The 16,720-nt window shown below is 45.7% G+C and overlaps 2 protein-coding genes and 1 long non-coding RNA gene across 5 annotated transcripts in view; 1 reads left to right on the top strand and 2 right to left on the bottom strand.

The window, feature by feature from the left end:
* Positions 1 to 1,898: 1,898 nt before the first annotated feature.
* Hmgn2 (high mobility group nucleosomal binding domain 2) lies at positions 1,899 to 5,741 on the bottom strand. Its single transcript, XM_013154013.3, has 6 exons — positions 5,533 to 5,741; positions 4,649 to 4,693; positions 4,441 to 4,470; positions 4,066 to 4,116; positions 3,236 to 3,331; positions 1,899 to 2,747 (listed from the first exon to the last, which is right to left on the bottom strand). Exons 1-6 carry the CDS (start codon positions 5,545 to 5,547, stop codon positions 2,712 to 2,714), a joined length of 273 nt encoding a protein of 90 aa, XP_013009467.1. The 5' UTR covers positions 5,548 to 5,741; the 3' UTR covers positions 1,899 to 2,711.
* A 148-nt stretch (positions 5,742 to 5,889) lies between these two features.
* On the top strand, positions 5,890 to 15,134 carry LOC134472967 (uncharacterized). Its single transcript, XR_010043031.1, has 2 exons — positions 5,890 to 6,269; positions 9,935 to 15,134. It is a non-coding gene; the product is annotated as an uncharacterized LOC134472967 (long non-coding RNA).
* Dhdds (dehydrodolichyl diphosphate synthase subunit) overlaps positions 6,830 to 16,720 on the bottom strand; it is a 30,175-nt gene continuing 20,284 nt past the window's right edge. For 2 of the 3 annotated variants that reach the window (XM_003471304.5, XM_005004270.4), the window contains exon 9: positions 6,830 to 9,062. In XM_003471304.5, the coding sequence (XP_003471352.1) occupies positions 8,823 to 9,062 (240 nt within the window). In that variant the 3' untranslated portion in view covers positions 6,830 to 8,822. The remainder of the gene's footprint in view (positions 9,063 to 16,720) is intronic. The other variant, XM_013154012.3, reaches the window with a different exon arrangement.

The following is a 16,720-nucleotide window of genomic DNA, read 5'->3' as shown; positions in this document are numbered from 1 at the left end:
GCCAAATACAAGTAACTGGTGACTACAGGATTGGTTAAAACTGACATGGCCACAGGGCTAAAAGTCCACTATAATTTTTTTTTTTTTTTTTGAGACAGTCTCACAATGTAGTTCAGGCTAACCTTGATCTCTTGGTGATCTTCCGAGTGTTGGGATTATAGGAATGTGCCACCATGCTTGGCTTGCACTTTTACATTATCTATGTACAGATTTTATAGTTCAGGACAAGGCTGGGACCAATCACACTATAACTGTTAGTTAAAGTTCTTGCTATGTTTTGATATTATTTTTACCGGCTCAAAGCTGGTCAAATCAGTACATATGTTCCAGAAAGAAAAGGTTCAAATTCATCATATTCATTGTTCACTTGTCATCTTTCATGTAACCATGAAAGTTACAGGTTGGATACACAGCTTGCCTAGCAAGTGGCAGGGTTGGAGTTAAGATTCCTTGTTCTGACAAAAAACAGGTTAAATAATTGGGGATACAGCTTAGAGGCACAGTGCCTGGGCTGGCAAGTGCAAGGTCCTGACTTTGATTCCCAGTACCAAAAACACAACAAACAAAACCCCCCAAAGGCCACCACAGGTTAATACCAGGCTTAATCTTGACCAGTCATACCATGTGAGTTACAAAAGTGGGGTAAGGCTGTCTCATAGCCCTAAGATAGACTAGGAACACACCAACACCTACTAGCAGTCCATGGCTCATTTATTCAATCTGAAATCTTGAAAAGTCTCAAATTTTTGCTTGGACAAATCTACCTTAGCCCTAGCCATTCCAAGACATCTTTTGGAGTTTTTTGTTGTTGAGGCAGGGTCTTGCTATGCAGCTCAGGCTGGCTTCAAATTTAAAGCAATCCTCCTGCTTCATCCTCCCCAGTGCTGGGATTACAACCATGCACCACCACAGTTTCCAGACTATTAATACTAGAAGATGACACTGCCTCACAAATAGGAAACATTACACAGGGCTTCAGCAATAATGAAAAGCAGCCTAGATGAAACGGTATTGTATTGACTCCCCTAATAGATGCTTTCAATGCTTTTGGCTATTTGAGAGTTTGAATTCTGAGTAGCCTTATAAACTTGCTGCTCACAGATGTCCAAACAACCTAACTTTCCTCAATGTTTTCTAACCCATAAAATGTGTGACACATGGATCAAGTCTGCCTGACAGTAAACTAGAACACAAAAAACTTTCAAGAATGAGCCTTAAAAAAAGAATGAGGCTAACTAGGTGGTTTTCTTTGGACTGGGAGGGCATGGGAGATGAAACCCAGGGCTTTGTGCATGACGGGCCAAGTGTTGTACCTTTGTGACACAGGACAAGGCAGTTTTGTAGTCTATAATTTACTAACTCCCTTCCCAAACCTACAACCAGATAGCCTGTTAAAGCTCTTAAATTGCAACTATGAATTTATGAAGTTTCATATGCTAAGTCAAGCTTTTACCATAAACAGGTCTCCAAATTTTTTTCTCTATAGATTCTTTAACAGTTCCCATTAACATGTTTGTAAATCTCCCCAGGAGCCTAGTGTCATACACCACACGCAGCTTACATTCACACTCAGGGACATCAGACAGAGCTATAATAGCTTCCTTTAATCCAACTTTAGAAGCTGTCACTGTGAATGCAGTGGAAATTTTCCTGTCAGAAAATAAACTTCAGGGATGCTGCATAACCACATACAGAAACCACTTCTCCATTCCCAGACTATCAATACCAGTCTGCTCTTGGAATCCTTCCCAACTTGAAGACCAACTATACATCAATGAAGGATTACAGGGTCCCTGTATTTCACAATGGAACTTCTATTCCTTACACCTGAATGCATCCAATCTGGAGACACAGAAAGCCAGGTTCTTCATATGGGTTGGAAAAGATCAGAGGCAGTATTCCAAGCCAAACTGTATCCAGCTTTATTAAAGATACTTTTCGTAAACAATCATGGTATTTCAGGCAGGACATGGGCACACAATCGTTAACAGTATACAATAACTTTCAAACTCCCTTCTTAAGATGGACTACCAAAAATCAGAAAGCCACTATAAAATCCAATGAAGTCTTCATTTGAGGCTCTGAAGTAGGGAAGGTTTAGAGTGAGGGTTGACATTTCACATTTTCCATGTTGTTTAACAACTTTTCACAAGCCGACCCTGACTTTCAGGAAATGAAAATGGCAGAATTATCAATCTGAAGATCCACAATCTAGAAAAGGAAATCACTGCTCTTGTGGGACACCACCTCAATGTCACTGGCAAGTCCAGACTGCCAGACACACTGGTAACATCAATTTTTGGGAATCAGGTCGCGACAGGTCTCTGGGCTTAAGGGAGTTAAGTCTATGCTGATGGCAGAGGAAAGGGGGACATAAAATGAACTGGGTGTTGTCCCATACCACAAGGCATTTATGCCAAGGTGGCTACATGTGTCAACATCAGGGAACCCCTCCCTCCTGGGAGCCAAGAGGAAGTCTCTCAAAACTAGCAGGGAAAGGTGCTTTCCGCACATCGATTCAGCTTTGGAGACATTGTATTAGTGACATATGTTCCTTTCCCCAAAACAACAATGAAGTGTTCTGTGTGCTAACAACATAGCTTAAAAAAAAAAGTAAAACAAAATTCTGCATTTTTATAAAACTTGATAAAAAATAGTATTTCAAACTGTACAGTCACCAGAAGTACACAGTTATCAAAAATGCACACACTTCACTTGGCATCTCCAGCACCTTCAGCTTTTTGTGCCTAAAAGAAAAAAACAAAACAAAACAAAACAAAACAAACAAACCACATTAACACTTGTAGATTTTAAAACTTTGTCCACATTTCACTTATAGCATCATTCTGTTCCTAAGCCAAAACTCAGGTTTGGAGTACTTAAAATACCAAGACTCTGCTTCTCTTGAGAATGACCTTGCTGGGCAACTTTGCTAAGGTACCTCTCCTGGCCACATCTTACTACAGAACTGAGGAAAAAAAGAGCACAAGACTACCTGAGATCATTCCCAATTTAAAAACTCTATGGTGCAGTGTACTATGAATGTAGTACCTTAGGACAGGACAAAACAGTACCTTAAAAGTAAAAGCACAGATTAAGAATCAAGTTTTTGAAGAATCCTATGTTAACAGTAAAATTATAACACATCTACAGTGATGTAGATAAAAGGAAAGGGCAGTAAGAAGTTTTTAGGGTCAGTAACCAATTGAATAACCATACATAAACACAACCATACCTGGTCTGTTTTGGCATCTCCATTCTCTGCAGGGTTATTCCCATCCTTGCTGGCATCAGCTTTTCCCTTTTTTCCTTTGGGTACCTTCTCTCCCTTCTAAAAGTGAGGAAAAACAGAACTGTTTCTCCTCCTTTTATATTACTAGCATATGCATGCAAAGTTCTGCACAAGGTTTTTGTTTATATTTTCTAAGACATGTTAAAACTGTATTAAATTGTTCTTTTTATGTGGTCTTCTGTATAGAAAAGTTCAAAAGTATAACTAACAGAATAAAACCAAACCCCTAAGATTTTAAGGCAAAGTTTTCTTTAAAATGACAAAACTCTTGATTAGAAAGTAAATGTGGGGCTGGGAATTTAGCTCAGCGGCATAAGCGCCTGCCTTGCAAGCAGGCAGTCCTGAGTTCGATCCCTGGTACCGATAAAAACGAAAAAGACAAAAAACAAAACAAAAAACCCCCAAAAAACCACTTTACAGGGCTGATAAATATGCTGAATTGTTAGGGTAGTGAAAAAGATTTTTGTTTTTTTGAGACAAGTTCAGGGGCGGTCTAGAACTCACAGCGATCCTTCTGCCTCTGCCTCTTAAATGCTGGGATTACAGGCTTACACCATATGCCTGATTAACTAGTTAAAAGAGTTTTTCAGGACAAAGTCTCACAGTTCAGGCTACTGTGAATTCACTATGTAGCCTAGACTAGCCTCAAGCTCATGATCCTCTTGCCTCAGCCTCCCTTGTGCTGGGTTAAAGGGCCCCAACCCTCAAAAAGACAATTTTTCTGTGAAAAATATCAATTCCAGTGTTAGTACATTTGTCTCTGTTTTACTTACCTTTGCAGGGGCCTTTTTAGGCTTGGGCTCTGGCTTTGGAGGAGCTGGTTTCTTATTTTGGCAGGCAGAAAAGATGAGAATATTAATACAATGACCCAAAGATAACCACCCACAACCAGGCCACAATACTAACAGCTTAGAATTTTCTACTTGTCAGAGTTCTTAAGGCTAGCTTCCTTCTAGAAATGTAACATGTAAGTGTCCTGCCTTGGCTGGTCATCAGAATTTCAGAACCCTTAACTCCACATGAGCGATATAGCCTGAGGTAGACACTCAAATTAACCCTCTAATCAATCCACACAAAGTAAGATTATGTTTTCCAATGTCTTTCAGTTTCAAGGATGAATATAAAAAAATTTAAGCATACACACTTACAGCAGACAATCTTGCAGATCTTCTCTGTGGCTATTAAATAAAAACCAAGAAAGTTAGAAAAACAAGCAAGTTTTATACCAATATTTTCTAGACTACAAGAAGAGGACGCAGTGTCGCTTTAGGTAAACTCAGGCTTCGATTAATTCCCACCAACAGAATCCTGTCATCCTTACTGTCCAAAGCTCTTTACAACCCTCGAGAGACTTACTTCGTCCTTCACCTTGGCTTTATCACCTTTAGCATCCCCTTCAGCCTAGAAAATACAAAGGCAAAAAAACCTGTAGCTTCTGAGGGAATCCTCAGTTGAGTCCCCAAACTTGAGGTGTTAAGACAAAATTTAGAAACGACAGTTTTTGTAATACACGCACACCCAGCGTCCAGCAAGCAGCCACAGCACCTAGGACGCCGCAGGCTCGGCCTCAGCGCAGAAGGCGCGCACGGAGGACCCAGCCCGCGCGCGCTAAGCTGGAGGCCGGCCGCGCCATCGCGCCAGCCTGGAGCAACAGCTGCAGCTGGTGCAAACAAACCCTCTGGAGGCGGAGTCGAGCGCGGTTGCCATGGCAGCCGTGGAGGGGGCCAAGGGAGCGCGCGCGACTCAACTCGTGGGCGGCGGCGGCGGCGCGCGTCTCCAGCGCAGGGAGCGTGGGCGGGCGGAGGCGGGGCCACACCGTGCCGGCCACGCCCCCTCGCGGCGGCGGTTTTTTGGCGGCAGCGCATTCCCCCGCCCTCCAACCCCGAGCGCCGCCTTCCCGCCCTTTCGGGTTTGAATCGCCCGCCCGCCGGGAGGGGCGGGAGAGCGCCTGGCCGTGGGGGAGGGGGCACAGGGCGGGAGCGACGAGCCCGAGGGGAGCAGGATAAACAGCCACCAACATGGCTCCTCCCGCCGCGGCCGCCGCTCCTCCAACATGGCTTCTGGCGCCCGCGGGCAGCCGCGCCACGCAGGGGTAGCCTGAGGCCGCCGACCCCGCCTTGAGCCCCGAGCTGACGGCATGCTCGGCCCGCGCCGACTCTCGCGCCCGGAGCTGAGAGACGGCGGCGGAGGCAGTGAGGGAGCAGCGGCGACCCGCTGCTTGCGGCCCTCGCGCCACGTACCTTTCTCTTGGGCATGGTGGTGGCGGCAGCGGGACGCAGGCGCTGGACGCGAGATGCAGCGGCGCGCAGCTTTGGTCGGTCCGGGGGTCGTTCTCGCCTCTTCTTCACACTGCTCAGGCTCCGGGGGGTTTATAAAGTTTTTATAGCGCTGGGAGCCCCGGACCGGTTAGAACCGGATTTCACCTCCCGCCGCCGCTCATTGGCCCAGTTGGGGTCACGTGGGCGGGGTTTAAACTCACCTCCTCTGGAGGGAGTGAGGAGGGGAGTAGGGGGGGAGGGAGAGCGAGACGGCGGCGCGCCGAGGGGGTGGGGGCGCAGTGGGGGAGGCGCGCGTCAGCAGCAATAAATGAGGAGGGGTGCGGAGTCGGCGGGCTCCGGCTTTCGCTCCCGCCGAGAGCTAGCTTTTGCAAACTAAGTTCCTTCCACCTTATGCAACCAAACTGCCCACTTCTCTAAGCCGTACGACACTTAGGGCGCATCTCGGCGGTTTTCCTTCCCGCTCCCGCTTGGGGCCCCAGAAGAGGGGTTTGGGAGGCCTGGCCGCGCTGCTCTGCTCCGTTGCGGGCGGGAGGAGCACGCCAGTCGAGGCAAAGGCTGCAGCGACCGAGGCCAAGCCTGACGTTCGAGTGGGATAAGAGCGGGGAGGCCAGCTTGGCACAGCTGGACGTGCATCCTTCCAAGCTGCCACTCCGAGGGAAGCCTTTCGTGCGCCTCACCTGGATGGCGGTCCGCTTGAGGTGGGGTCGGGGCTTGCTAGGGAGACTTCACACGTAGAGGTGCCTTTCGGGTACTGCGGGGCAGGTAGGAGCTGTCCTTTCAGCACCCGTTGCACAGCCTCCTCCCCAAAGGCTAATGAAGCCCCCCAAAGCGTGTTGGGTGGCTCCCTTAGGTCCCTGCATGCCTGGACCCAAGGACCCCGTAACGGAACGATGGAGAGGGGCCTCCAAGAGGCCTGATTACTCCCCTCCCCCTAGCACTATCGATGTTGATGCAGCTAGCCTCGCTGCCCCCACCAGACACGGCCACCAAGCTGGGGCGCTGCAGACACCGCAGCTGGTGAAATCCCTCCTTCTATCCTGTCAGACTGGCTTCCTTTTACTTGCGCGAGGAAGAGGGTGGAGGATAGCGCCCGGGGATTAGGAAACAAGTAGAGAAACAGGTGTGATGGCAAAAGGGCTCTTACAGTGTCCCCCACTTCAAACCCATGGGATCCTGGAGCTAACCAAATACACCGAGAAAAGCTAAGCAATTGCAGCAGTAAAAAAAGTGTTTTCCCGTTGCAATTAGCAAACAAAGCTAACAATTTAAAAAATTCTATTTGAGGCCAAGGGGAGCACAAGAACAGGATAAATATCAAGAGGGGGTTTGGTTTACAGGTGGGAGGACATATAAATAGGTTTTCCCCTGACTTCACTAGGCAAGGGTAGAAGCTGAAAGCAAAGTAGGAGTTTAGAGCAAGTATTTTGCAGTTCTTGCTCCTGGACAACACTGGACCTTCTCCCCTTCCACTCCCTGCAGTGTCTCCTGGGGCAGCTCCTCCCTACTCCACCCGGAGCACCTTTCCCAGAATACAGGACCTCAGGCCAGAGATGCCAGTCCCATTAATCACCTCTACTGTACCCTCATCACAAGGGACTTGCAGAAAGACGACCCAACAGCCTTGCTCACAGGGCACATTCCGTTTACTGCCTGCAGCCCCTCATTCCCGCCTTAATTGTAGGGCTCTGCATTATAGCCGAATAATTCATGCCTCCCTAATTAAGGCTGTCAACAGCCCCATTGTAAAGCTGGAAAATGTACAGCACCTGCTCTCTGGGAACCCTGTGCCAGGGATTGGTAGTGGGGAGTGCCAGGTGTGTAGGGGGCTTTGCCAAAGGGTGTGCTGATTGGCTTTGCAATCACAGCGGCTGGCATTTGTGCTTGATTCTTTAAGCAGGAATGATGGCCAAAGGGTCTCTAGTGCCAGGTATCCAAGCACAGAAAGGGAGGAAGATACTAGGGCATAGAAAAGTTACAGGTCTGAAGAGTACACTCAACACAGCTTGCTAAGGTCCCACCTCTCTCCCGAGGGAGTTGCTGGGCAGACGGTACAAAGTAAAATGAGAAAACTGAAGAGTAGCATTTGGTTGGTATTACTGACCGGTACTTGCTGCTGTGGAGCACCTGAAGCAGAGTTGCTCAGGCAGACAGGCTTCAAAGGCACTAATCCTCTCAGCAACTCTGCATGGATGCCTGGCAGGGGGAGGTAAGGGAAAGGACACAGCCTTGACTCTACCCTCACTTTCCTGCTGGGAAGTCTTGGCCCTCACTGGCAGAGAAGGCCTGGAACAAGTTTTGCCATGCTGAGACTAAATTGTCTCAAGGCCCACTTAGGGAGCCAGGTCAGAGAGCTGAGAGAAGCCTTGAAGACTGGAAGTGTTTGAGATGGTTAAGTGCTTGGTTCTACGCGGTCTTGATGTGTCACAGGGAAAGAGGCCTGTGTTCCACTAGACCACCAGGACCAATAGGCCCCAATATTACCCTGTAGCCATGGAAGGGGCCAGTCTCACTGGGGAGTGGAGCCTGGCTCCAAGCCTTGCAAGAGGCGGAGAAAAGCTTGTGTGGGCTGAGTCAACAATAGGTAATTGGATTGTAATCACCGGCCTGGCTTCTGAGCACCACTGGGGGCGCCCAGCCTTTCAGTGAGCAATCAGTACTGCATGGTGGGAGGGATAGAGACTCAATAGCAAATCCCAGGTGGAGAGCCAAGAGGAGGAGCAGCAGATGGGCAAATTTTCTTCTGCCTCTCCCGGCCCTTTCTTTCTTGCCCAAATAATGTTGGCTGCCTATTTGCTATTTACCAGCAGATTTAAGGTAGAGCCAAATCTTTTGTGAAAGTCAGGTGGAAGACGAAGACGAAGGGTGAAGGTGTAGGCTTTGAGGAGACTTCTTCCCTGCAATTCCGCATGCTGAAGGACGTGCTAGTGGAAAGAGAAAGTACACCTAGGGGCACAAGGCGGGGTGGCAAAGGCAGCTGGAACAGGAAGCCAATCAGTTGTGCCCCCCTCAGAAAAAACAACTGGTGGCCACAGTTAGTGTGCTTGTGAAAAATTCTCACCCTCAGTCCTGCCCAGGGGCCACAGGCAGCCCAAACAAATCTATGGCCAGCAGATCTGACCTTGGGGACTCCCCTGCCAAGCAGGGGAGCATAATTCATCATTAAGAGGGTACGTGCCTCTCATCAAGAAAAGAAAGGGGAGTGGGGCCCTGGAGGCAGAGGGCAGGGCAAAGTGGCATGTGGCCAGCCTCACTCAGGCTGATGCAGTGCCCAGACGTGCCAGCCAGTCAGCCCGCTTGAGTTCCAAGGCCTGTAGGAAGCCTTGGACTCGCTCTTCTCGTCTGGCTGAGAGTTTGTGCAAGCGTGTCCGTCGGAGCTGGGCATCCCCACTGGCCTGGAGCCCTTCTCGAAGCAGCTGTTCTGTCACTGCAGCCTGGTCCCTCTCCAGCTGGTGCCTCTTCCGCTCCTCTGCATACATGTCTCTGGCCTTCTGCTAGAGAAAAGTGGAGTTTGGGGTAGGGAAATCATTTTAGGTGTGGATAGAATAGATGGAGGAGATAGAGGTGGGGCACGGGGTGGGTCAATGAAAGAGAGTTTGTACCAATTTTGCAAAGGTTTGGAGGTAGGGGTGCACCAGGTGGTGTTCATCTTGTACAGACATGGCAGTGGCAGTTGTGGGTTCATCTTGGTTAGTTTTGTGTGGAAGCATCTTGATCCCTTACAGTTTTTCTCAGCCTTACACTTGGAAGGGAGGCATGTAAATGTGGGTCTGAGTTCTGATTTCCCTACCAACTAGCTACATGGCTTTAGGCAAATCCTCTCCTAACCTCATTTCTTCACTTGTAAAGTGGGGGTTGCACTACCTTCAAGAGTGGTTTTAAGGATTAGAGATAATATATGCAAAATCCTCTCTAGCATATTAGCAGGCTCTTAGACAAAAACAGCAATTTCACATATTATTATTGTCTAGCGTCTGCTGCAAGAAAGGTCCTATTTCTGTCTGGGGCACTATTCATCAGATCTTGTGCTCTCCCAGGTTACTCTGAGGATACTTATCCTTCCACCTCCCTAAATTATTTTTTAGGGTTCAGCTCCAATCTATGTCCTGCATGGAGATAAATGACTCTTGGAGCAAAGGACACTCTCATGAACACACTAAGAGGTTCAGCTCTCTTAAACCACTTACTGTATCTGTCTACCACAGATGTTAGTGTGTCCAGTCTACTTTTTCTATTAGAAAAGAAGACTTTACTGGTTGTGGCAGTGTACACGTGTCACTTCAACACTCTGGGAGGCTAAGGCAGGAGAAACATAAATTTGAGCCCATCCTGGGAGACTTACTAAAATTCTGCCTCAAAATTTCAGGGGAAAAAGAGATTTTTGAAAAGTTTGGAGACTGGACATGGTGGTACAGAGGCTGAGGGAGGAGGACCACTGAAGTCTGAGGACAGCCTAGCTCTGAGGTGAGCCTGAACTGCATAGCAAAACCCTACCTCAAAAAGACCCCCAACACCCAAACAAAAACAAAATCCTACTATAAAAAAAGGATTGGGAGTCAGGTATCATGGCACATGCCTGTATTCTCAGAATTTGGGAGCTGAGGCAGGAGAGTTGGTATAAATTCAAGTACACAGTGAGATCTTGTCTGAAAAAATGAAAAAGAAGCTGGGCATGGTGGCTGTAATCCCAGCACCTGGAAGGCGAAGGCAAGAGGCTGTAGCAAATTTGACACAGTCTGAGCTACAAAGTGAGCTCAATGCCAGTCTGTATTGCATAGTGAGGCCCTATCTCAAAATTTAAAAAAATAAAAATAAGTAAATAAAGACTACAGACATAGTTCAGGACAAAAGGACAAAAGCCCTCCATTGAACCCCCAGTACACCCCCCTCATGGCCCTTGAAGGGTGCCTGGAACAAGCTCTGACATCAGGTGGCTATCATACTGACCCTGCCAGCACTTCTCAGACCTTCGGTGTCTTCAGACCAACCATAAACTCCTAAAGGACAGAGACTGCTTTGTCCTGACGCACTTGGGACACCTTGTACACAGGAAATACTCAGTTGCTTCATCTTGTGATCCCAGGGGGTAAGGTTGGGTGTGTAGGCAGACAAGGGGGAAATTAACTTTGGAGCAGAACCAGAACCTGGCTGTGTATCAGTCTGTCTGGCCCACAGAGCCTTTGCATGAGAACTCCTGCCAAACCTATACCCTAAGTGAGTAATGAAGTTCTCCTATAGCAGGGCTGGTACAAGCACTGCAGTGGGCAATTTATATCACTGAAAGCTCTAAAAGGTTTGCCATACCTCAACAACCCTTGCCGTATTTTATCCTGTATTATATTCATGGAGTTATCCCAATTAGCCTTAGCTGTCTGCATCCTTCAAAGAATGACCCACATGCTGGGCATGGTGGCATATTTTTGTAATCCCAGAACTTGAGGCTGAGGTAGGAGGATTCCTGTGAGTTCAAGACTAGCCTGAACTGCATGTGAGACCCTGTCTCAAAAATGAAAACAAAAACAAAAGCAAAGAATGACCTACAAAGAATGTACAAGCACTGTGTTATTTCACTTGATCCTCACGATGGAGCTGTAAGGGAAGTGCTACCTATCTGTTGAAAGTTTAGATAAATGGTTTGCTAAGTCTCTTTAACAATAAAGTCTACTGTATGAATGAAGATGACAAAGAAGAATTCTAGACTCTTCTTCCTATACATTTCTGAGTAGTCCTAGTTAAAACAACAGATGTGAGACAGATGTGGTGGTGCACACACCTGTAATCCTAGCACTCGGGAGGCTGAGGCAGGAGGATCACTGCAAGTTGAGATCAGCCTGGACTACAAAGTGAGTTCAGAGCCAGCCTGAACTGCATAGCGAGACCCTGTCTCAAAAAGACCCCCCCCACACACACACACAAAAGACTACAGGCATGAACAGTTGCTCCACAGTTCTCCATTTTGCCGAAAGAGCTTCTTCATGGCCTTGGTCAGAATGATGTCTGGGTACTATGGATAAGTCTGTTGGGGCTACGGAGTTGCCCAAGACATGGTCTCAGCAATCTAGCCGTAATTAGGACACTGCCACCTGTACAAAAGTAACATAACCCAAGATAGAATGCAGAAGTCATAAGGAGGCAAGAGGAAGAGCCAAGCAAACTCAGAAGAGAAAGCAGTTGTAGTTGGTGAAAGACAAGGAGCAGTGAAATCTCACAGACAGGCAGAATTTGAGCTGCCCTTTAGCCAATGGGGTGTATGGAGGGAGGAAGATATTCTGACAGGGAAAACAAAAGGCAAAGTCATGCAAAAGGGAAAAGCTTGCTTAGGCCAGAGGAGCTCTGCTTGGAGCACTGAGGCGTGAGGAATCGTTACCCCTCTAAGGCTGAATCTTACCCTACAAATGGAGATGACAGTACCCACACCTCACTGGACTGAGGAAGAATGACAGTGCCAGGCGAGGGCCAGAAACCAGAGGATGACAGAGCTGGGAAAGCTCCTAAAACTGTCTGTTTCCAGCCTCCTCATTTTATAGATAAGGACAATGATGCAGACCCAAGAAGAGATTTGGTCCAGGTCACATAGCTGACCTGAGTACTTCTGGTTTCTCTGTGGTGACTTGAGAGGGAATCGGAAATACACCCCTCTCCACATGGTCTGGATCTACTCTCCCAAGCTCGGAAGTGCTTCAGCTCCTTCTCAGGAACTCACCATCAGAAAACTCAAGCTAACAGAAGTCCTAAAGGTCAATGTATCTCCCTATGTTTATTCTATATAATGACCTATCAAGTGGGTTTGGTTTTTTTTTTGTCTTTTTTGAGACAGAGTTTCACTTTGATCCTCCTGCTTCAGTCTCCCAAAGTGCCGATTACAGGTGTGTACCACAATGCCTGACTACAAAATGATACTCTTAACAGTGATCTAGAACATTTTCTATCCCATTCCAGGAAACAGCACAACCACCTATCTAACTGCTCAAGCTGAAACTTGGTTCCGAATAATGTCAATGTTTGTATGTATTTTCTCTATCCTACTTTATCCTGCTTTACCTATAAAATTTCATTCGGGGTAGGGGGGCTTTTTGAGATAGGTCTTGCTGGCTCTGTAATTCAGGTTAGCCAGGCTGTCCTTAAATTCATAGCAATCCTCCTGACCCACCCTCCTGAGTGTTGGGATCACAAGTATGCATCACTACACGTGGGGGCTAACAGTTTCAAAACTACATTATCAACAGACCACTAACAATAGGCTGACATTTAAATTTGCTATTATTTATTTATTTATTTTGGTACTAGGGATTAAACTCAGGACCTTGTACTTGCCAGTCAGGTGCTTATACCACTGAGCTATATCCTTGGCCTATTATATTTTTATTTGTATTACCCTTTGAACAGATTTCACTAAAAATGTGCAACCTAAGAATTATGTTTAAGAAACCTGAACTGATTTCTTACATTTTCTGGGGGGTTATGTTATTATCTTGATATAATTAGTTCCATTTGCCTTTATTTTAACATTTAATTTATCTTTACCTTTGGCCTTACCCTGACCAATCACCACCACCCTATCGCGAGGCACATCCTTTCTCACTTTGGCTATGGCAAGAGTTTTGTCTCTTGGCTCTGCCTGATTGTTTTGTTTTGTACTGGGGATTAAAGGACCTCAGGCAATTTAGGCCAAGTGATCTACCACTGAGTTATATCTCCAGTGCTTTTTAAAATTTTTTTAAAGATCACTAAATTGCTTGGGTTGGCTTCAAACTTGCAATCTTTTGCCTCAGTCTTCTGAACAACTGGGTTTATAGTTGTGTACCACAATGCCTGGTTCTCAAGTGATTTTTACCAAATGCCAATCAGATCCAGCCATTCCCGACTTAGTTTTTTAAATTCTGTTACCATGACCTACGAGCTTTGCATGAATTAAGAAGCCTGTTCTCTTCAGACTCACCTCTGTCTTTCCCTTCAGGCATGCTAGGATTTTGTCTTTCAAAATCCAAACTTTATAATCTCAACATCCTTGCCCTCTTTCATTACCTTCTAGCACATCAATCTGTGTATTTCATTGCCTTATTATAAATAAGAATTTTTTTGGTCTTTTTTACACAAGGTTTTGATAATGCAGTTCAGGCTGGCCTTGAGCTCACTTTGTAGCCCAGAATATTCTTGAACTTGCAATGATCCTCCTGCCTCAGCCTCCGGGAGGGCTGGGATTACAGGTGTGCACCACCACACCGTTTATCTTATATATTTTTTGTTTACTATCTACTCAACCAAAAATATAAGCTCCATGAAAGCAGTGATCTTGTCTGACTGGCTAGCAGCTCACCCTCCTGTGCCTAACAGTGTGCCTGAGTCATATACTAGGGACTCAATAAACATTTATGGAATGGATGAAACCTGAGGTGACTCCATTGACAACTATGTGCAAAATGAGGAACCTGAAATTACTATAAGACTTTTGGGCAGGCAAATTATTTATCCATATACATATACATACACAGCTATATGTAAAAGCCCACGCCCAGGTCCTCAGGGTTTCAGGCAGAGCCAGTGTGCCCTTACTTTACACACACAGTTCTAGCATGCTTGATTAATTGGCTATTGCGGATTTGAAGTAGTAAACAGGAAGAGAAGGCAGGATGCCACTAGTCATTGATAACAGGAAGAAATGAAAGAGGGAAGACACAGAAAAATATATAGGAAAGCCAGGTGTGATGGCAAATATCTATAATCCAAGCATTCTGGGATTAAGAGGATCACAAGTTAGAGCACTGCTTGGGCAAGTTAGCTAGACCCTGCCTTTAAAACATTAATTAATTAAAAGGGCAGGGGAACACAGCTCAGTGTGAAGTCCTCTGTGTTTAAAAAGAAAAAAAAGAAAAAAAAACTAAATACATCCTAAAGCCAGGTATTTTGGGACCATTTAACTTGGAGTAAACAGTCCAAGGTCATGGCTATACACAGCAATGTTGAAAGATGGTAGGTCCCATTATCATTACCACCATTAGGAAGTGATTATTCTAATCATGATGATTATTAACAAGTACCTGGTATAGAGTAGGTGTTGATAAATTATGTACAAGATACATTTCAGAGAGTTTTCTGAAGTTTGAGTTCTTAGGGGTAGCTTTGATCATGTGGAAAACTGATGTTCATTCCCAACAGTGGATAACTGAAGCTTTGCTATTTTTCTTTTCACTTGTTCTAATCTCATTATTTCAGTTTCCTCATATTCTAACCTAAGACCAAGAAGACAGAGAAGCCCTAACTTACAAAATTTTTTCTTCATGGCCATTATCTCTTTAAACTGAAGCAAAAATAAAAGTGAAATAAGAAATAGCAATGGGGAATGATGGTGCACACCTACAATCCTGCCATTCTGGGAGGAGGAGGCAGAAAGGCTACATGGCCTTAGCAATCTAAGTAACTTAGTGAGACCCTGTCTCAAAATAAAAAGGGCATGGGGCTGGGGATTTAGCTCAGCAGCATAAGTACCTCCCTTGCAAGCAGGCGGTCATGAGTTCGTTCCCCGGTACCGATAAAAAAAAAAAAAAAAAAACACCAAAAAATAAAAAGGACAGGGGACGCTGCTCAGAGTGAAGGCCCTGGGTTCAGGTCCCAGGACAAAGGGTGGGGCAGCTTCAGGTTTCAGAGCCAGGGTTACCGGTTCCTACCTGTGATCCTAGCACTCTGGGAAACTGACAAAGGAGAATCTAAAGTCTGAGCCTGGCCTAGGCTACTTATTGATAAAAGGTGACTCCTGTCTCAAAATTTAAAAAACATAAAAATAAATTATATTAGATTTAGATTCCTAATTATGTGGGCTTGGAACATCATTTATTCTCTTTGCCCTTCTGTTTTCATGTCTGAAAACTGAGGACACTAAACCTGCTGGATTATTGGGTAAAATAAGGAAATGTACATGAAGTAACCAATGTAAACCCTCAACCTGTTAGCCACATCACCCACACCACCATGACTATTTATGCTCATCAGATGCAAGTGACTGCCTCCTAACGAAAACTGTTTCAAGATTTGGTAATCAAACTGAAAGCAGAAAATAGTTTTACAAAATCAAAAGATAGTACTATTTTATCTTTAATCCTTTCAGTAAGAGGCTTGGATTTTGTATATTTCTACTTCTATAATCCCTACCACCATCAACTACTAACACTGAGAACTAAATTCAGGGCCTTTGCACTGAGCTACATTCCCATCCCCCCCTTTTTTTATATCGGTATAGTTTTTTGGCAGTGTCTCCATAGTTCAGGCTGGCCTCAAAATCACTGATCCTCCTGCCTCAGAGCCTCCTACATGAGTGCTGGGATTACAGATGTGTGCCCGTGTGCCTTTTTTTTTTTTTTTTAAGACAAGGTCTTGTTTTGTTACCCGAAGCTCCCTTTAATTTTCAGTTCTCTTGCTTCAGCTTAATTAGCTGAGACTATAAGCCCACACCACCCACCTGGCTACAACATTTGTTAGGCTATTATCTTCAAGAAATAGTGAACAGCCAGGAATTTAGCTCAGTGGCATAAGTGCCTGCCTAGCAAGCTCAAAGTTATGAGTTCGATTCCTGGTACAAAAAAAAAAAAAAAGAAAAGAAATAATGAACAGGCCAGGTGTGGGGTGGGGCACACCTGTAGTCCCAGCACTCAGGAGCCTGAAAGAGGAGGATCACCCAGGGCTGAGTTCAAGCCAGCCTTAACTACATAGCGAGACCCTGTCTCACAAAATGAAAAAGAAGAAAAACAATGTCTTTGAGGCTTTTCCTGAGTCTTTCAGAGATTAAAGATTACACTGACTCCCATCTCTCTCATCTTTATGTAGCCCAGACTGATTTTGAACTCATAGCAATCCTCCTGCCTCAACCTCCTGAACAGGGATTATAGGCGGGCACCACCCTGCCCAGCTTTATTTATTTTTTAATTCTGAGACAGGGTTTTACTAAGTCATTAAATTGCTTAGGTGAGGCTAGAACTTGTGGTCCTTTGGCTTTTGCCTCCCAGAGGGCTGGGATTACCTACCTTCACCAGCTTCCTCAACCATCTCTTACTGGTTTTATGTCCTTGACTTGGTCATTCTTTCACTTACTCATTTGCACAAGAAGGCTAGTAAGACCTACTCACTGGGTAGTTTTTTTTGAGACAATGTCTCACCACGC

The sequence above is a fragment of the Cavia porcellus genome, unplaced genomic scaffold (assembly GCF_034190915.1).
Source record: "Cavia porcellus strain 051 isolate PalLab524CR breed Dunkin Hartley unplaced genomic scaffold, mCavPor4.1 scaffold_25, whole genome shotgun sequence".
NCBI lineage: Eukaryota > Metazoa > Chordata > Mammalia > Rodentia > Caviidae > Cavia > Cavia porcellus.
The sequence above is the reverse complement of the archived record's forward strand: the minus strand, read 5'-3'. Positions and strand labels throughout refer to the sequence as shown.

Bases quoted from the DNA above. Each gene is read 5' to 3' on its own strand.
- Hmgn2 (XM_013154013.3), bottom strand. The intron at 4,117-4,440 runs GTAAGTGTGTAT...TGCCAAAATAAG, and splicing joins GATCTGCAAGATTGTCTGCT to AAACCAGCTCCTCCAAAGCC. The intron at 3,332-4,065 runs GTAAGTAAAACA...CCTCACTTTTAG, and splicing joins CTAAAAAGGCCCCTGCAAAG to AAGGGAGAGAAGGTACCCAA.